The sequence below is a fragment of the Camponotus floridanus genome, unplaced genomic scaffold (assembly GCF_003227725.1).
Source record: "Camponotus floridanus strain SB8 unplaced genomic scaffold, Cflo_v7.5 scaffold9, whole genome shotgun sequence".
Classification (NCBI taxonomy): Eukaryota; Metazoa; Arthropoda; class Insecta; order Hymenoptera; family Formicidae; genus Camponotus; species Camponotus floridanus.
In genome coordinates, this window is record NW_020229860.1 from 1,559,140 (window position 1) to 1,580,863 (window position 21,724).

The 21,724-nt window shown below is 36.1% G+C and overlaps 1 protein-coding gene across 1 annotated transcript; it reads right to left on the reverse strand.

Moving 5' to 3' along the window:
- Positions 1 to 13,366: 13,366 nt before the first annotated feature.
- LOC112639783 lies at positions 13,367 to 20,202 on the reverse strand. The gene is made up of 7 exons (XM_025414873.1): positions 20,089 to 20,202; positions 19,480 to 19,583; positions 19,312 to 19,404; positions 18,852 to 18,995; positions 17,827 to 17,950; positions 17,454 to 17,701; positions 13,367 to 13,633 (listed from the first exon to the last, which is right to left on the reverse strand). The coding sequence occupies exons 1-7, from the start codon at positions 20,200 to 20,202 to the stop codon at positions 13,411 to 13,413; spliced, it is 1,050 nt and encodes a 349-aa protein (XP_025270658.1). The 3' UTR covers positions 13,367 to 13,410.
- Between the last annotated feature and the right edge of the window lie 1,522 nt (positions 20,203 to 21,724).

Genomic DNA, 21,724 nt, shown 5'->3' on the forward strand with positions numbered 1-21,724 from the left:
CGTCTAATCCAATAATATCTATGATAAATCATCTCAGCATACTAAATTCTATGTATTATAGACATTTTTTATTAGGATTTGAGAATAAAATTTTCGCAAAACAGGTGGAATTATTCTCTTAAGAGTCATTTCGATTAAACTTTGATCAATTTAATCGGCAATTATTTCACTTAATATACAGAATAGCTAAATTTTTAATTATATAATTCGTCCCCTCTAATCAAAACTTTTTTTGTATATTAAAAAATTAGAAACAAATAAATGATCTTTTTGTATCTCTAAGGGTGTATTCGAGAGAAACAGAGATTTAACAAAGTATTAATTTACGTAATGTCATAATTATGACATATCCGTTATAACACGTTCCATTAGTTCGATTTTCCATGACACGTTTCCTGATGACACCCTAGTTTTGCACGAAAGACAACTTCGTCGTAACATGGAAGTATTCGTTACGAGCATCTGGTACACCGCTCGACGAATATGAAGAACACGTCGCTTCCACGTCGTCACGAGCTGACGGTTTTATGTTGCATTATCATGTCAAGTATGCGATGGAAAACGAGTTGCAACTTTCGAACGTTGACTCTGCTATGATATAATTACGATAACTCAACTTCTCCGAGTATAGAGTGACAGCATTTTCTATAGACATGTTAACGTTATAGCTGATATTTTTGCAGATCTTTCAGCAAAGGACATTATGCATTATATACGAGAGTTTCACCAGAGAGAGGCATAAAATCGCAATTTTAAAAGAACGAGAAAAAATTTTTTTAAATCCGACTTTTATGGAAATATAATTTTCATACATTTTAGATAAGAAGACGGTTTAAATACAGACATATTTCTAGATTTGCCAAATATTAATTCCTAATTTTGATTTTGATTTTGCAACTTAGTATTAAAATTGGAGATTGTCCTTCTATGATGAAATCTTTAATATATAAGAGAGAAAAAAAAGAGAAAACAGAAATAATAAATAATAAATAAAATTTATCTTCATCAAATATATACCGCATATTTACCGCATATTTAAACATATATGTTTTTAACAAACTGAGTAGTTTGCCTATCCATTAATTGATTTCATGGATATTCGGACATGCTTAAAAAAAATTCCTGTTTCTAATACTTAATAAAATTTAAAATATAACTATATCATTAAGTCATTTATCTTCCTATTATCTTATGAATAAGTCGCAACTTTTACATAAAGTTGACATGTGACATATCGTTAGATGTCCAATCATAAAATTTCCATTCATCACTCTAAGATAAAAATACATATACAAATACAAAAAAATTTTTTCTGTTATTTTCATCAACAATTTTCCAATTATGATCGCATTCAGACTTGCTTTAAAAACACGAAAAATGTATATTGTAATATAGAAATAGAAGTATTAGAAATTATATCGTAAACAATCAGAAAAAAATTTTAATGCATCAACTATGAACGCAAGTTTTATTAAGTTTATCAAGATAATTATCGATCTTAAATTCACGAAATCCGGTCACGATTCGCGATTTTTCTCTCTCCGACTCTGAATTGAAGTTCAGCTCGCGAATGCATTTGCGCTTTATCGGTTTCGCGTTACTGTTTACACCCTCACATATATCTGATTTATGACACGACAAAAGACCAATATATATCCGGTTGTTTCGCACATAAACGCGCTACTTACGCAGCTCATAAACTCCGTTTCCGTAAGTTACCAGGGGAGCTGGCAGTGGCGGGTGAAGGATAGTGTATTATATCGTCGTATCACGTATGCGAGCACGTGTGCTGACACATTACTTCACGTAACGGGGTAACGGGGGTCGTGTCCCAGGTCCCGGCTGCGATCTTATAGGCACGGTGTGCCCCGCATGGGCGCTAGAAACACTACATTATTGTCGCGACTGTTGAGTCACGTCCCGGGCACACGCATCGTCTACATCGCTTTCGCGATGTCTCATTCTCAAAATCCACCTACGTAAGCGCGCGTTGTCGAGAGAAATCGGAGAGATTCTTCCCTCGGGAATTTACATCTTGAATTCTGCGCATATATATCTATGCGGAACGATATTTAAGCTATGCGCGTTGAATCGCGTTTCGTCAAATCGTTTATTCTTGCAGACTTAAATTTATATCGTATTTATTAAAAAAACGCACAGATACATAAAGAATTATGTGACATTATTAAAAAAAAAAAATAAAAGAAAAAAATTCCAAAGGAAATAATATTTCGATATTTTCATATGGGATGCAATTTAATATCGGATTGCGAGAATTTATCACGATTTTCCACTCGTAAATTCACGACTAACATGGCAATTTTACAAGTATTTTTCGTTCACTGGTACGCTACAATCATTCGAGGACGAAATATTCCGAATTTTTATGTCAGATGCACTTTGACGTGTCAGAGGCGGAAAATCTACCGCGCGACGACTCATAAATTCGCGTTGAATTTACAAATGAGTGTTTTCGCGCGACGTTTTCATGGTTTTCGCGCGAATGCAAAACGACGCGCGACGACGACGCGACAAATTGTTTTCGTAGCCGCGGGATAAAAATTATCGGTCGCGATAGACGAGCGCGAAGCGCTGAAATGCAACGGAGAATGGATTCGCGAGAAAGTTTCAGAAACGATACGTTAGCCGACAATCATTCACGTTTATGTGGCATGGCGTGGAAATTGTATACGTTGCCGTAGATGCGGATAGCTATTTGTCCTTGTCAGAGATTTCGGACTTGAATCGTCGCGTTCTTTTTACGTTTGTGCGATGACGATACAATTTCGGCATTACAGTCAGGTGGTTGATTCGATTTGAAAGTAAATATCGTTCAAGCAAAAGTAAATAAACAGACAATACGAATATAAAGCAAACATGTATGGAATATATGCGTTTGCGGTATTGTACCTCATAACTCGTTATAAATGCTTTGCAGATATATTCATTCCTTTGTTAGCGAGTAGAAAATTATGCGACAACGAACGAATGTATATAGTTAGCGAATGATTAGTCGGGACAATGTAATTCCTTCGCTGTATGCAAATTTTCGTTGATCAGAATTTATATTTTCGAAATTATTTTGCTGCGGAAAAAGACACGTATTATATATGATGATAATAAAGTATAATAATGATGATAATGATAATAATATTAACAGAATTTTAAAACAATGTCGCACAAGGTCTCATTTGTAATTACAATTCATTAATTTAATTTTTTATACATTCAATTATTAATTTATGATTAATTAAAAGCCGATGTCACATTCTCATATTTTCGCGGATATTTAATCACATTATTTTACGCGCGACAGGCTACAGTGATAAGCAAAAATAAATTCAGCGATTACTTATGCAATTTGTAATACAAAATTATTTCGGTACATTACGTACGGAGAAAAATATGAACGAAGTATGTTAAAAGAGAAAAAAACGATGTATTACGTAATCATAGTCGGTGAACTGTCGTTTTTTATTTTAAATAGAAGTTAATAAATCCTCTTTGGAACACAAAACGCCATTGGTGCGTTTTTGCGCACACGAAGATTAAAATCCTTCCAACGGTGATGTCGACGCGGTATTTATAATCCACAACCGGCTTCGACCGATCGAACGAAAAAAAAAAAACCTCCAGAGCGGAAAGAGATCGAGAGGGAGAAAAAAAGAACGGGGTAATTAACATCCCATTTTACCGTGAATCCGTTACTGAAAATAAATGGCGCGCTTTCGCTCGCGAACGCGAAGCGCGAAATACTGCCGGGATAAAAATCCCGAATCGAGAAGAAGAGAGCAGTTTAGCGCCTGGTAAACATTCCTGGCCTCTCGAGCACCAGCCGGCCAGCGAATGGTCGAAAACTCCGATGGCAACACGATTGCACGCGGGCGAGAGCATTGGAGCACCGCGTTATATTAGATTATTATCCATTATCCCCTATTACCCGAATCTCGCAGTTGCAATTTCCTCGTTTGTACGAAACACCCTCGACGTGCGCGAGCCACTTGTTCCCCTTTTTTTCTCTCTCTCTCTCTCTCTCTCGTCCTTCTTGCACGATCACGCTAGTTTCGCACGCTCATGACGCCGATTAATTTTGCAAAATTCCGCTCAATATGAATAACGCCCATGGATGGAGCGATAAATTACAAACGAGGAATTATATTGCGAAGCGTACGCGCGTACAACGTTCCTTTTTTTATGCGTGAACGTATTCGCTCGACTCACACGACCGATCGAATCGGTCGGTTGCAACCAACAAACACGACGCATCGAGCTCGTTAATTTCAATATTATCCGTTCGGCTAGCGTATTGTTTATTTGCGAAGTTACGGTGCTCTCGGCATCGTGTATCAAATGCACACGTAGAACGAATGAATAGTCATTGGGAAATTTTTGGGATAATAATAGCCGTGATTAAAACAATTATGAAACGCGCTGTTATGTTATTATTGTTAACATGTATTACTCTGTAATTTCGTTTTCTTCTTTTCAAACGTAATAATAGAACAGTGTCCGAGGAAAAATACAAATTAGCTTGGAAATGCAAATTTCTCGAACGAGCAAAAAATATTACATTCATCGTTTTAATTGTAATACGAAGTAATAAAAACAAGATATACACCGGTTATTTTCATACATAATTATCTCGGCATGATTTTTGAATTTTATTCTTTATAAAAATATATAAAGGAGATACTGCGATAAAGTAACTATATCGCATTATGCTAGATTTTACGTTGGATAATGAGTTTCGCAAGCTATTTTGTGTTTTAAAATAAGGAAAATGTGACTCACCAACTGCGTTAGCTCTCCGTCCGTTTGGGTCATATGTCTCGGTTATGCAAACTGCTAAATCCAACATATATATGTATTCAAAGCGCGTTGCCCATTATCAGCCGCGGGATGCGACTCGCCATTGTGGCCATCCTCGAGTAATGTCTAAAACACAATGGAAAGTCGAAATAAGAGAGAGATATAAACACAATAAATCATAATATTACTACTAATATTGTAGTAATTTAATTTTAAACATTTAATTTCAAACAGTCTAAACAATCAGTTCAAAAGACTCGCCAATTAGGAAAATACTTGCACGAGAGAGGTGCGTGCAAATATTAAAGTATAGTGCAGGTATAAAAATATTAAGGTAGTTTCTTTTGTTTCACGTTGAACAAAAAGTTATACAGACCGCATCTTATTACCGTTGTCTGGGACAAAGATTTATATGTGTGCTTTGTGTGCAACATTTAATTTTATTTCCCTCTCTTTCAAAACTTCAAAGACAGTTTCCACTTATTTTAAAGATAGTTTAATATTTTCAAAATGTTTCATATATATTCCTTTCACTGAAAGCTCTACAATGACATTTCATTTAAAAATAGTAAAACTATCAAATTATTAATGGAATAATTAAAAGTAATCAAAAAATAGATAAATTAATTTTATGCTTGAAAAATACATGCATTCAAGCATAATTCAAGATACATGTATTGTGTTATAAATTGAGAGGCATGTTTGAAAAAGATATATAAAAGGAAAAAAAAGTTTGTCGCGAAATCACACGTGTGTTTGACAATTGTAAAAGTTTAAAAGCAACTAATGTGTTAAATCCTAAGGAAACCGGAAGCAACTCTTCAAGGCGGAGGCGAACTGTCACGTCTTGACAACCGTGAAACGCCAAAAGTGTGTTTCCCGTCGTTCGAGAATGATCAGGAATGATAGCGCAGCGGGTAGGGAGTTAGACGGGGGGTCAGATTGTTCCGTGAGATTGAATCCGTGCGGAACGACGGGCGGGCTTTCTGAGGAAAGCGGTCTTGCGTGCTACGACCGATAACGATAAGTCCGTGGCTTAGCTTAAGGAAAATAAAGATAAATGGCGGTATTTCGTGAGGAACAAATTGAAAACGGGGCGAAGCGACTCGGCATCGGCATTGGCGACCGTGTCATATATATCGGTATTAGTGCTTTGCTCATTGCCAATAACCAATCGTCTCCCTTCCCCCTTCTCTCAGCCAGCCTTCGAGGATTTCTCCTGCTTAATTGCAACAAGCACAGCTCTCAATCAGCGGGGAAGCGTAGCTGAGACTGCCAATATCTCGGTAGATAGATTAGCGTGGCAGATGGATTCGCGAGTTACAGGCAGACAATGGTAATGGCTACGATCACATTGTCATATTGTCCTAAATCGAGAATGATTACTAATGCGACTTCAACGTATGCTTGAAGAGATTATCCATTTTGTATAGAAATATATTAATTTTTTTTTTAATTACTCGATCTAAAATATAGATCTCACATATAAAACCGCAAATAAATAATTTTTTGTATCTTCCAACTTTTTACAACAGCAAAAGTTGAACATATATATGCGCGCGAATATTGCGTTCGTTTATTATATATTCTATCCCATTATATATTACATCTATTCTGTCATTTGATTTTATGATATATATGTACGATATCTGTGGGCGCTTGTTATCAGAACGAGAATAGTAGAGCTCGTCCCGCTCTTGGGAAACGGAATGAAATATGATTGAATGAATAATTGGTGCGTGATGATTAGCGTTTTAGCTGAATCTCCGATATCGCCCTAATGCATTACGTCCGATATCGGCTGCTATTGTACGTCGTCATCTGTTGTACGAGTGCGCGACAGAAATCTCAAATTAAAAATCGAACGTAATAATAATAACGGAACATATGATAACAAAGGAAATCGTCGAGTGGAGATCGCGCAAAACGATGAAATACCCTTCTGACTCGACGAGCTTTAATCAATAGCACGCAGTTTATTTAATCCGCGCGTTTATATCCGCAGCATACGACCAATTTTTCCGCCGCATCACCGCGCGTAATCGGATTTCCTTCGGTTGCGACTTTAATTAAAACTTTTACTGTGTAATGTATGAAATGTCGTATTAAAGTCATTAGAGTTGATCAGGCAATTACGTGAAACTTCCACCCGCGTGCACCGGCATCCGCGAACGACAGATATGTGTAATATTTTCGGCGTGAAATGGCGCGCCGTTAATCCCTCGTCGCGCTTCTCATGCAATTGCGAGGTATCGCGCGATGGTTGCGCGATCTCATTAGAGGCGATTAAAGCGTAACAAGCGCGTATGATTTTATCAAACGGTCTTAATGAAGTGCGGAAACGATTAATGACGCATTATCACTTCTATCATATTAATTGCGATCATACGTGTCGGCGCAAAAGCCATCTCCTCCTCCTAATCAATATCTAATTAAAAATTTCTGCAATGTCTCCTCTTAAAAGACATATAGATTTATTTAGAAAAAAACAAATTTGTGAAATTTATAATCGATTTAAACATTTAAAAGTTTTAGTTCCTTTTCTTCTAAAAATGCGCGCAGCAGAAACTATTATATATATCGTTTTGTAAAATCTAATTATCTTTAGACGTGCCGTGAACTTCTTCCACTTAAAAATCTGATTTCTTCCCGTTCTTGCGTTGAAATATTAGTTGAAACGTTGCTGAACCGTGCAAAGAAAAAAAAAATGCAATCGAATAAATTTCCACGACTTAAACAGCAAAACTAGCAGATTTATTTTTTATAAAAAGAGAGTTACAAATTTTCTTAATTCAATTTCAAGGGATTCTAAGTAGTTTCAAATTCTTCTCAAAGAGATATTCTTACACTCTTTCGGAATCTAATTATCCTCCCTGCGGTGTCTCAAATTAGAAATCTTTCTCATTTTAGTCGCGTTGCGGCTCGATATTCGAACTGTCATTTAATTGCATAAAAACAAGAATGCAAATAAATTTCCTCCCTCCGGGTTTTCAAAAAAATATCCCACTTTTTTAAATGAAAGATATGAACTTTTTAAAATAAATGAAAAATGTTGCGAAACTTTATAAAAGTTTTTGTCACAATATTATTTTTTTGTAAATCTTTAATTATCATAATGATGTCATTAATTCATAAAATTATCTTCCGTATTTCAATCGGGTCGCGATGATGCTCGGTTTATTTGATCGCGCAAAAAGGAGAACGCAATCGAGTAAATATCCTCCAGCTTAACTGGAAAACTAGAGGGTGTCACGAGCAGTGCCCTTATGTTCACCGCCCCAGAGGTAACTTATGTAATTACCCGTTCGCCTGCTCTCTCCTTCTCTTTCCCTCTTGGACTGTGCCTTCTCACCCAATTTTCGCGCGGGGCATTAACAGCTCCGAAATCGAAATTTGTACAGGTCTCAACCGCAATTCACGCAATCGTACGTTCCCTGGTGTGAAATTTACCGCGAAAGCGTCAACGCGTTTTAGCGAGCGTCGCTCAAGTAGCGATCGAGGGCAAATGACACGAACTCGTGCGAACGAGGTCAACTGATTGGCGTTGTGATTAATTATACGTTGGGCTTTTAACTTTGAAACGTGTTAATTGAATCCAGGATTAATTTCTTATTTAAATTGCGTACAGCAATTGACATGTATTCGCATTTTATGTATATACGTATCTTTATTAGATTTCTAAAACGCTTTCAATCAAGTAATTCATTATTATTTTAAATGATCAAGGAATTTGTTATTATTTCAGGCAATATGCGAAAAATGAAACAAATCGCAAAATATTCAAAGATGAAAATTGAAGCAATTAATAAGAAAATTAGAAATAATTACTTTTTATATTATGATATTTATGCGAGGAATAATTATTTTTTTAATGCTTGAATTCATACATTTTTGGTCTTCAACTTTTTCATGAATTAAATTTGGTCAGCTTTTTTAGAAAACATGAAATAATATACGAAACATTGGATCCAACGATTCAAATAATAGAAAATCATAATATTTTAATTTATGTTCATTAATGATACCTGTATTTCGCAAAATTATGTGTTTTATATGTTCCAAGTATAATATATTACACATGCAATATTAAATTTTAATTATATTTTCAAATTTTTTATTTTTTTATAATATTTTAACATAAAATTTATAATGAAATCTGAAACAAGCGATCTTTGATATTTTAGAACAAAATTTAACTTTGTATATTAATATTTATCAATCATGTAATTGCAATCAATTTATCATAATAAAAAATTCGACGTGTATGTATGATTTCTTAAAACATATCTCGCAAGATTTATATGATCAAAATCTTTCGCTCGAGTAGTTGATAAAACGCGACAAGCATATTTTCGAATATTCCAGTTTATATGTATATCTAATTTTAATATTTATTTATTTGTATATTATAGTAAGAGAAAACATTCGTTTTATTTATTATTTTTTATTATTCGAAATACGGAAAATGTACGAAACTGAAGCAACAGGTTTAGCATCGCCATGGGGAGTGACGCGTAAAATTGCCCACACAATTTTCAAATTCCCTCTATCGTTTATGATTTGTGCATTGCGCAATCTACGAGACATCGTGAGCGAATCATAATTTTGTGCTATCGTTATTTTCTCGCGTTTTTCTTTCGTGTAATAAAGCGTACGTCGCGAACGATTAATGTTCTATGTAAGTGATTATGTACCGTGGAAAAGGAGCGAGAAAGAAATAAAACAAAAAGAAATTAAAGAAGCATTAGTCGACGATTATAAGCAAGGCTAAGCAATTTCTAAAATTCACTTAATTTATTATTTATTACTTATATATTAATTATTTGTTAATTTCTGCATCATGTGTCATTATTGTATTAATAAAAATAAGATATTTTCGATTATTTCTGAAATATTTTCTTAATATAAGAAAGAATATAATAATATAATTCGAATGTTCTCTCCTTTTTGATATGTTTGATGATTAAGAAGATTAAAAAAGAAAATATTCTTAGAATACGGTAGTTTAAAGATGATTGAATATTGAGAAAATTAGCTAACATGTGACAGGAGGGAATTTCTATTTTAACTTTCAACAAATTTTTCTACTTTCTCCAACGAAGTTTCTTTTTTTTCCTTTTACGAAAACTGACAATTTTATACTTCTTTTAACAAAAATTTCACTTATAAAAATGTCAAAATATTGAAATCAATATATTTTTTTATGTTTTTGTATTTGCCCTTTTAGTTTATATTTCAGAAACTTCAATTTATAGTTTAGATGTATCCTCTCAGAACCCCAATCATAATTTCAAAGTTAAGTTCGTACATACATAAAAGTTTCTTTCAGTTGAGTTAAATTTATCGAGAGTCGTTTTCAGAGAGGAAAACTCTCAGCCACCACTTATACATTTATCATACACTACATCGTAATGATTCACTGGATGGTATAAGAGATTTGAAAAACCGGATATATGAAACAAGCAAAACGTATAATCCCCGTTATAAAAATATTCAGAGAGTGCATAAATGCCGATCTCAACGTGCATTGTATTTGCATTCCAATTTATCTCAGTGTTTCTCATATTTTACCTATATAATCTTTATCCTTTTCTCAATTATAATTAAAAAAAAATAATGGAACTACTACTTTATTAAATTTACTTTCAAATATAATAATCCGAGCAAACTTTAATAAAATTAGAAAAAAGCGACAATTAAAATTACCGTCAGGTAATACGTGGTAATAAGCGTAACAGGTTTAGCCGAAATAATCTCATCTCTCATTCGGTTCGCAAAATTCTGCCCAAAGCATACATACCGAGGTAAATAGACTGAAATAAAATTAATCAACATACTCTGGAAGCTCTTAACCCAATTTGAGAGGCACTGATTTAGGTGACCGCGAGTAGCTGCCGCGCATAGTTTCGGGTTGCCGGACACCCTCTCGCTCCGATAAGGGGATGCGGCTCTGTGGATCAGGGGAACGGAGGAGAAGGAATGGAGCTGGAGTGGAACGCGAGGGGTCAAACGCGGACCGCGCAATTCTGGTCGACGGTGACAGCCGGGGCGCAGGAGTGTCAGAACGTGAATGGAATTGCGCGACCGCATATTCCTGCCGTTTACATTTATATTCTGTTCGAACCGCGATATCCGCGCGGTCGATTCGTCGCGAGTTGACCGCGCGAAGTGTATTTGCGAAGGCCCCATCTCCGTCCCCTCCATCGCTGCCAAAGTTCTATATCTTGTCACAATCCGACCGCCGGACGCATCCGACGTTTGTTGAATCGTTTTAACCCCTTCGGGTCCATTTTTCATGCTCCCGTTTAGCTGTCCGATGCTATTGATGCGAGCCGGATCCCGCTGGATCAAACGTTCCGGCTGGATCAAGGTTGCGGTGGCGAAAAAGGCGAAGGATAGTAGGTGAGGGAGGGCGGCGAGGGAGGGAGAGGATATATATCGAGGTAACCCTTTGAAACAAAATTTGCTTTCGGACAAAGCTAGAATTTTTAGCATCAGTCTATACCTGTACATTAAAGCTGGCCTTTCGATCCTTTGATTCTCTTTATCCGCGATAGGATTTGTTATCAATCGCTTTTCGCGTGATGAAAGGGACTGTCGCTGTGGGTGCGAGTGTGTGTATCTCTCTTTCAGCGTATAATAAAATATGACCGTTTTTGTGTTGGTCAATTTATATTAGAATTTATATAAGACGTTCTTTCTACCAACGATCAATTTCAACGATGTATTCTTTGATAAATTTGAAGTGTCGATTTTTCGCTTCAACGGGAATTTTGATTTAAATCGACATTTCTTGAAACTTTTTCATGCTAAGTATGTTTATAAACGAACAAGAAGTTTCTAAACTGATTAAAGAACGTCATTAAAATTTAATAATACGCAAACAAAGCTTACATATTAATAATTAGCTAAGTGCTAGCTTTATGACGTTCAATCAATTTGGCTGAAAAGTTATATGATCGTTCGCTATCAAGGCAGAGCTGATTATATTCACGTACCATACGAATTGCATGAAATTTTCTACAAATAGAAATGCCTCAAATGGGAAATAACGATGCAAAATAACACATTTCAGGATAGTTTATCACGAACGAGTATTGTATTCGTATTGAATATCGTTCGAAATCATTGAATTTAAGCTGTGCAAAATACGAGGAAGGAATCGACTGCTTGTCAAATGTTGAGCGTGCCTTTTGTAGAGCTTACTTTGATCGTTCGTTTCTTACACTGCTATTAGTAACATTAGCCAGAGAACGAGATGTTAATTAAGAAAAGGTCGGGTGTAACGGAGAAGAAAAATGTTAGCGACTACAAATTCAAAGACCATCCCTTTAACTTTCCGACAAAGGTAAAGATGTACAAGGTGCCTTTAATTAAATAATTTCGCAATGTCGAGAATGTTAATGTCGGTATCATTTAGAAAAGCCAAGGCGTACTGAATTTATGAAATGAGAATGCAAATAAAATAAAATAAAAAAAACGGAGAAAGTTAAGTATTAGACCCGACTAACACAAATGTCATAATTTACGTGAATAAAATACATATCCTATTCGAGTAATTTCATTCGGTCTCTTAAAAAATCGTATTTCTAAGAAATCATACATATGTATTTTCTTATAAATAAATGCCATCAATTTAAACATAATTAATTATTACAGTCAATCCATTATTTGTTCTTTTTACTTACTTTGCGCGAATAGAATTGTCAGTTCATCTCAGAAAGAAAATATTCTACACGCGCGAGGAGAGCACGGTTACCTTAGCTCGTTCCCGTATAAACGTCCCTTTAATATCGTCGAGCGTTTAAGGGCGTGTGTCGTATTTCTCGCGCATTCCTTTCGCAAATAAGAAAATACCGAACGCGTTAAAGGCGTCCGGCGAGCTCGCTTTCGCGAACCTCTCGTCTTTCCATTTGGGATATCACGCAAACGCGGAATGTCTTTACGAAGTTGCGCGACAGCTAGAATGTTCGTTATAACATTACGTAACAGTAATCCGTTTCGAGCGTTAGCAGATTGCCGGCTTGGCCTAATTTACGACGTCGACGTCGGTTATATCTCACGATTTTGCCGCAACGCGCTCATAATGCAACACGACAAACCCGTACGCTTTTTGATATATTGCCCGTGCCATCTCGCGAGGCGAATCATAGGTGCGTTTGCAAAATATAACGTGTACCTCACACATGTTTCGCGAATACATCAAAGTGTAGCGCTAATACCAGATGCGTTCCGATTATCGCATGTGGGATGAATTATTATTCTTGCGATGCAATATATTCGCTGCAATCTCCATTCTAAATCATAATTTATTAATAAAAACAGTATATATATTTGCGTTACATACAGAAGTACTCAGATTATTACGTAAATGTTCCGCCAACATATTACACATTCTCATTATAATCATAATATAATGTATTTTGCTCGAGAAGGCTGAAAATTGTATAATCTGGTTCTCACTCATTTATAAAATTGCACGAGGATATTGCAATACAATTGCAAATTTTTAACGCGTCTGCACTTGAAAAAAAAAAAAAAAAAAAAAAACAAAAAGCGTGAGTTGTATAAATGTATCTACTCCATTATTCCCGTGCCGTTTCATCGTTTAAGCGCGGTTTTCAATCTCTTGAAGACGGGTTTAGGGTATTTCTTCGGTTTGGCGAGACTCTTGAGACGTTTGGAACACCTCGCCTTTAACGCTGCCGGCGAGACAACGAAGGCGTCCTCACGTAAGTCCGTCTGTATGCCCGTAGGACGTTGAACAGGTTTCGCCAAAGCGATTATTCTCTCGGAAGCTGTGGCATTAAATGGGTTACACCGTCTGAATAGTCAGTCCTATCCATTAATATTGCCTTGCTACCGCTTTATTTTTATCAACGAGTTCACCGCGCGCATGAGGCAAGACTAACTATATTGTACTATGAAACAAACTATTTCCCGCGGTTACCGTAAATGTATAATCTCACCTGAATTTCATTTTGCACGAACCGCAGCCGATAGAGCGATATTTGTTTGATTAGTTGCTCGGCAGTTACATTACACACGACTACGTAATATAGCAATATACATAGATTAATGTTCTAATATGCAATGTGTGTGTTTGCACCAGTATTAATTATAGTCGTGTACGATTAAAAATATTCATAAATAAGTAAATTTCTAACTATTAAAATTCCGGGTCGAAAATAGTAATTTGGATAATGTGTTACATTTTCTAAAAAAAAAAAAAAAAAGTCTCAAAAGTCACTTTTGTCGAAATTGAGATAATTAAACAGTATGTGGATAATTTTTTTAGAATATAGCATCAAGAGAGACTTATTTGGTTAATATTTAATACTTTAATCTTCTTTTGCCTCTCCTGAAAAGTACAATATTTTGATTTATGTCTCTTGCTTTATAGCCGGAGCGCGCGTGAAAGATATATTACAAAAGTTGAACGCGATCGGGCACGTTTTTCACTATACTCTCTCCTCTGTATCTCGTATTTTATTACGGATTTCAATAGGAAAAAATGTTCCGCACCGACTCGCTCTCGTCGCGCGCGATTATACGAGAAAATTAAAAGCGGCCGGCTCTCATTTTATGTACTGCACGCCTTCCTATTATCGTCGAGAGGCTCGATGGACTTGTACGTTTTGTATCAGGCAACGTCTCGCGCGCAAAATTAAATTCCATGTCAGCGACGAGACGTCGGTTTACGCTCGACGATAGCTCGAAGAGAAACTCGAGCAGGCATCCCCTTAGAAATATGTTACAGAGAAAGTTACATACAACAGGCGGCACTAGACGATACTTAAGTTGACTTAAAGAAAGAGAGAGGAAGAGAGGAGGAAGAAAAGAAAGAGGGAGAGAGAAAGAGGGAGGGACAGAGAGAAAGAGAGATAGAGGGAGAGAGGAAGAGAGAGAAGGATGGTTGCTCTCGATACACAGGTTTGATCCGACAATCGACTCTCGACTATTTAGACCCGTTTATTTACGTTCCTGCCGCGCGGCTCAAAGGAAAATTAATCTACTGTCGCACGGCCGCCTTGTCGATCGATAGTGGAAGAAGACGTCGTTTAATCAGACGCGGCCGACTAACGCGCCGCAGGACACGGTATACACAAACGGAATGAAAAAACTGACCGACATATGTGAAAAATTGTTGAATAGAGTTTCAAACTGGCCAAAAATATAAAAAAATGGACAGTATGGTGAAAAAATAATCGATATTAAAATAATAAAAACGAAACTCGATGTGCAAAAGTCCAATAAAAATGCAATTAACAAAATCAAATATATTAATGGAATAATATATAGGATAAAACGATGTAATACACCCCGACAGAGAAAATGCCCCATTCATTGCTCCCCCAGGCATGATGAGCTTACCAATAAGTGTTATGGAAACGAGAAAAAGATAATTGGCAATATACACAATCAATCGGAAAACCGCATAGAACTGTTCCGAGTGGGATTTCACATCTCTCAATAACTTTAAAGGAAAAATATTGTAAAATTTTTTGGCAAACATTTTTATCATTTTTTTCATTCAATAAAAATAATTGTTATTATGTTTATACATATTCTTACTATATATTTCTCAAGATATAATCTACAAAATATATAATAGCCATACATAAATGTCTTTTCTATATGTATGAGGAGTTAAAAAATGCAGAAATGCCCCATGTTAGGAATAATGTGCCTAGCTCTATTATAATATTTTTTTTATCATTTTTTTGCAGATTATGAACAAGACGTATAAAAGAAAAGCTACAAGGATGGAATGAAGCGAAGAGGTTGCTAGAAACAACGAGGAAGATCAAGGCACTATAAATGGGTCAATGTTTCTTTTTAAAAGAAATAGAAAGAATAATGCAATCCTTATAAATATTTACAATCAATACTTTTATTGAATCAAGATATGAATTTTCATATTTCGTTGAATTTTATTTTTAAAAAATGTATTTTTGTTGATTGTAGTTATTTGAGATGTTTTTCATCGAAATCCGGAAACATATCCTTTTCAATATTTTTAAAAAGTTGAAAATTCCAAATTTAATTAAGATACTCGAATAAATCAAAAATTCGTGCAATTATTAATTATAATATTAGTAAGTCTTTGTAAATTTTAATTATTAATAAAATCTATTCATCATAAATATCATATTAATTTCTGAAAATGTGGAGTTCTATTACACCATTTTACTATATATTATATATGCTTAATATTAAGCAATATTAAATAGAATTGTGTATGTCTTTGTACTAGAGATTGGGAATAAATTGCTTTCGCGTTGCAAGCGATTTTCATTAAATAATTATAATACCGACAAGTGTCGCTAACATTACAATATGAAATAGCGCAAGACAGTCTAGCGAGCAATGCAGTAGCATTTACAGGCAGATCGGTAACAAAACACGATTCGTGTACTGCGAGCTTAATGTGTAGACCATATCCCGTTTATCTCCCCTGTGTCTATATCAAATGCTACAAAATCGTTACCACGCAGTTATGGTTGAACGGAAAGATAACGCGAATTCCGCATTATATCACGCGAAATTTAGTGATATCTGAAATTAATAGCGAAATATTTTCGATATTGATCAAAAATGAATACGATACGCGCTAAACGTTTTATTACTTTCATAAAAATTTTTATCAAATTTTAGCTCAATTAACAATTCCACATAAAAATATTTTCAATGTCATTAAAATTGTAATCTAACCAATATTTCTCATCAATGTTCGATTTTGAAAGGTATTTGCTTAAAACATACTCGTTAAAAAAAATATATATATGTGAATTTCATTTTTATCCCGTAATAAATATATATATATATATATATATATATATATATATACATATATGAAATATGGAATATGGAATATGTTCGCGAAACCTCAATGTTACCGCATAAGCTATTGAACAGTCGCGCAGCCACCGAGGAGCAAATCCGTCGTCTTTTCCAACGTATAGAAATGGGGCCGGCGAAATCACGGATTTACTATGCAGGGTGTCCTAAATTCATCGGATATATACGATAGCCATAAGTAGTAGTGGTCTATATATATTAGAAATAATAGAGGACTTGCCAAGAAAAATAGCAGATTTGCTCTATTTTCCGTGACAAACATTTTAAAATTTCGCTTTTATTACTTATTAGAAGTTTTTTATATAAATGATTATTTTGTATAAATTATATTTAAAAATTAAGTATTTCGAAATAAAAAATATTATTAAATTTATTGTCGGAATTAACTAAAAACTATTTGTGATATGATATTTATATAATTCGGGATAAAAGCTTTAATATTAAATAATTTCAGAAAAATTCTCAAAATTTAACAGTATTTTTTATTTCGAAACATTCAATTTATAAAATATTTCTATTAAAAGTTATATAAAAAATTTCTATTAAATAATAAAAGAGAAATTTTTATAAAATGCTTGTCAGGGAAAAATACAGCAAATTTGTCATAAAATCTTTGGAAGGGAATTATTCGCGCACCCCATATAAATGCAGTTACGGAAATCCAATAGCATGTAATAGTATCGATACAGCGAATCGATATAAACGACATGCTTCCTCGATGGCGATGAATATCGGGTGAGAAATGGGCGAGGGATTGCGCGATAAAACAATTAATAAGAGACTGAATAAAAGTGCGTATACTACCGATGGCTTTCATCGCGACTGGCGAAACGGCGCCCGGCGTTCGCAATTGGATTTCCGGTCGTTTTTTTAAAACCGCGAGTCTCTCCGTCCGCTTCGTGATCCGATAAGTGAGCGCGCGCTCTGCCACCTTCGACGGATCCTTGATTTTCGGCAATTCCCGGATCGCCGGTAGAGCCAAAAAGTGCATACGCTCCACGTCGATCGGTCTCCTCTTTTTCTTCTTAATCTGAAACGTCGGTGCGCACGATCGATTGACCCCGTCATCAGAATTCCCCCCCGTGACGCGACCAACATACTCTTATCTAGATCGATTAATATTGATTTATGAGCGGAGAACGACATTTTTCTTACGGGCTTCCTCTTTTTGGGCCTTACGACGACTTTAGGCGCAGCCAGTCTTTCTAGAACCCGCATGTGCCTTTGCCAGTCTTCCGGTTTTGTGAGAGCCTTGCGCAGTTTGGCCATTCGTTTTCTCCTGAATTTACAGGGAGTATTTTATCAAGGGAACTTGAAAATATTTTGTTAAGGTAAAACTCGGGATATCGATTAATTTGTCTATCTCGATTTAAAAAATTACCGGCCTGATGTCGATTTATTTTAACTATATTTTAATTATGTAATAATATAATTGTAAAAAGAACAATAAGAATGTTGTCATTATTATAAAATAGTACGTTTATCGATTTTCGTAAAAGAAAGGAGAGTTTTTATGTTTCTAATGTTAAAAAATTTGTAAATATGAAAAGTGTGACTGTAATTGTTATCATGAAATATCCTCACATAACAAAACATATATTACACAGTAAATGAGAATAGCAGGAAACTATTAAATTGCTTTTGAACCAATGATTGTAACCATTGCAATAAATTCAGAGTAAGTGCAATTTCGAATTTCATTGAGCGCTATTAATAATTAATTCTAAAACAGTATCAGGTGACTACCATTAATTAAACGCAAAATTTGATGCACCCGTTCATTAGCGAAATCAATATAGATGTCGTTTAAGCTTATGTTTTATTATTTGCTCGCTAATGTATTATTGCAATTCTGTATCAAGTTATTTAAATGGAAAATTAATGTCATTTTCACGTGTAAACATGTGGATTATTTCCGAAAACAGCACGTAAGTTTCGTTTTATTCATATTTGAGTAATGCGTTACCAAAAGTTAAACAGCAGCTACGGAATGTGTAAATGTGCATTTAATTCTGTAATTTTCGTGAGCGAGATTAAAACAGACCATTTCCCGTATTTTTCACATTTACTATCGAGGTCAAGTTACTTGTGCAAATCCGAGGGAAGATTATTTCTAGGATGCGCGTGTCGTTCTCAGAGAAAAACGTGACATGTGATGGTGGGAAATGTATCGACTTTACTTTTTCCTTGCTTCTCGTTCTTGACGCGTGTTGCAGAATACGCGATACCGCTGGTACCGCGACTTTCGAACCTTCGCCAGCAGATCGCTCACGGTTGCCTTCACGTTTTTGGTAGCTGCCAATTTCATCGTCTCCAGCAGAACTCTAACGTTTAAGATGCTTTTAATCCGGTGTACATTTATCATCTACTAAATTTTTATCAGTTGTCAATTTTCAGCCGACATATTGAAATCAAATAATCATATAAAAATAATATTTTTATTCAATATATACATAATTTAAGTAAAAAAAAATTTTCTGATATATCTATATAAATAATATGAAATAAATCAAATTGACCTATCGCTTGTAATTTTCTGAATGTAAGTCGATTGAATTTAAGGTTGATTATGTATTTAACTCGAGACTCTCCCGTCAAGACCGAGTTAACTCAGCACCGAGCACAGGGATATAAATGCACCTTCTTTTGGGTAGCGCCAGATCGACGATACGTCTGCTGCTTTTCGCCGCGAGTGTCTTCGGATGAATGCGCGGGTAAGGGGGTGGTGCCACGCTGCGCGATAATAAATTTTGTAGAGGACTCGCGATAACCTGACGAGGTAGAAGAGCGGACGACTTGTGCACTTACGCGGGATCATATTTCTTAGTTACGAATTTCGGTTGTGCCATAACCCGGATGCGCTTGGAGGCGCGGCTCCTTAAAGCCGCGCGTCGAACTGTAAAAGGGCTCGCCTGAAAAATATATAACTATGTCGATACACAAGGCACATATATACGGAGGATGGGGAATACACAAAGGCTTTTCCAGCGCGCGCAGAGACACCGTTCGAATATCTGTCACATCGATCCTTTTCAACTGAACCTTTCTCCTTTTCTCCGTGAAAGAGCGCTCCGCGTCTTTCATACAACGACCGTTTGATTTTGCGAGAGATATCTCGACGATATTTAATATTGTAGGAGACATTTAAATACCTGCAACCGTCTCAAGAATGTCTCATTCAATTGTATCATTTTAATCTCGATGCTGCCTGAATTTACTTGATAAATAAGCGTGATATAGATATAACGCTATTATTGTCGGAATTGCGATAAAAATATGCAAATATTTGTGCGAGAATTTTTAAAAAAATTACATTCGGCATCTATTACGTGGAGTAGTAAAATTTTCGCAAAGGGGTGAGACAATATATTTCTTATTCTGATATAAACGGACTAATGTATATGATCGTGAATGTACCAGGACATCTGTATCGATTTTGCGAAGCCTTCTCCAATTTGGACGCGCTAATCGCGCGGTGTGTTCCTTACGCGACAAATGCGCAAGAGCGTATTTAACTCTCTGCGAGGGCATCTCCTTTTGGCCGGTGCTCTTCTTTTAACGGTTTTTAACGGATTTTTCTAATTCTCGGCGCAGTGATGAGTAAGCGTTTGCTGCTTAAATTAAATTATACTCGCGTCACTTCAACGATCCCCGAGCGAAAAAACAGCGTATTTAAAGGCGGGCTCGTGGGAGAGATACACTGAAAATTAACTCGACGCTCGCGGTTAACTAACACCGTAATTTTTTCGCCACCACTGTATGGCACGCGGAAATATTCCACAAGGAAATTTTTTTGGGAGTTTGGGCAGCACGTGACAGAGGGACGTGGGAACAAAATACGAGCGGGTTGAACGAGCTCGAATTTTGTTACGCCGCAGTTTTCAAGGCTGTCGGCATTTAACGCGGCCCGTATATCTATATGATATACGCACTGTGTGAGTGTGTATATGTGTGTGTGTGTGTGTGTGCATGCGCGTGTTTTCTGAAAGCGGCGAATGATGCGTTTTCCGACAAATATTCATCAAGCCCGTTGCGGGCGTGTCGCATCGTGCGGATAACGCGTATAACTATGTGACAATGTTCTCATTCTGCATGACAACGCGGTAAAATTCGTCGCATAAACCTAGGGCATTTGCATTCGCCGAATATCCGACAAACTCCAAATCACCGGAGAAATCTGCCATGATAAAGTTTTCCTGGTATATGTATGACTAATTGACCGAACGGATTTTCACACGCGAGATACATATATATATATATATATGGATATATATGGAAATCTACGAAAACCTACGAGCTTTACCGGCAAAACTAAACGTAAACGTCATATCCTTTGATCCTACTTAAAATGCGCGCAAGAGGATTAAAAAAATTAAAGATGAAAAGCGATCAATCGCGAAAGATGAATCCGCGAATAAATGCGTAACATTATGCATTTTTAACGCGCGACGGAAAGAATTATAATCCACGAGATATTGGAAGATGCAATTCCCTGGCCTGTCTGGATCGATCTAACGCGGATAAAAGTTCGTCCAATAAAGATGCCTTAGGAAACATATTGGTTTTATTCGTATCGAATTGTCCTGAAAAAACGCACCGGGTCACTTGAAGAGACCATCGTTATTCCCTTTTCTCTCCCTTTCTCTTCCCTTTCTCTGTCTTTTGCATTTTCGCTGCCAGCGTCTTCCCTCATATCCATCTTCTCTTGCCGGTCTCAGCTCGTTCCATCGTTTCCGTTTCCCTCTGATTTCGAAACTGACCTTTCTCTGCCTCTTTCTCTCTCTCTCTCTCTCTCTCTCTTTCCCCCCTCCCTTCTTTCTCTTCCCTCTCTCTCTCGCTCTCTCTGTCAACCCCGCATGGGAAATCTCAAATACGAGTCTGTTTACCTGGCACTTGAAATCCCGGCGGATATCGATGATAAGATTTCGTCTCTACCGCCCACGGCTTGTACCGGTTTGCTACGTCACGTTTGCTGCATTTCTCTCTTCCCCCGCATCCGACATAGTTCTCCCTTCAGATTATGTAATTTATATCGTGCACGTTAACTACCTTT

Excerpts from the sequence above, each read along its gene's own strand:
- LOC112639783 (XM_025414873.1), bottom strand. The coding sequence starts at position 20,202 with ATGCCCTCGCAGAGAGTTAAATACGCTCTTGCGCATTTGTCGCGTAAG. Across the intron at positions 19,405-19,479 it reads ACTAAGAAATATGATCCCGC|CGTGGCACCACCCCCTTACC; the intron begins GTAAGTGCACAA and ends ATTATCGCGCAG. Across the intron at positions 17,951-18,851 it reads GAACGAGAAGCAAGGAAAAA|GAGAAAACGAATGGCCAAAC; the intron begins GTAAAGTCGATA and ends CTGTAAATTCAG.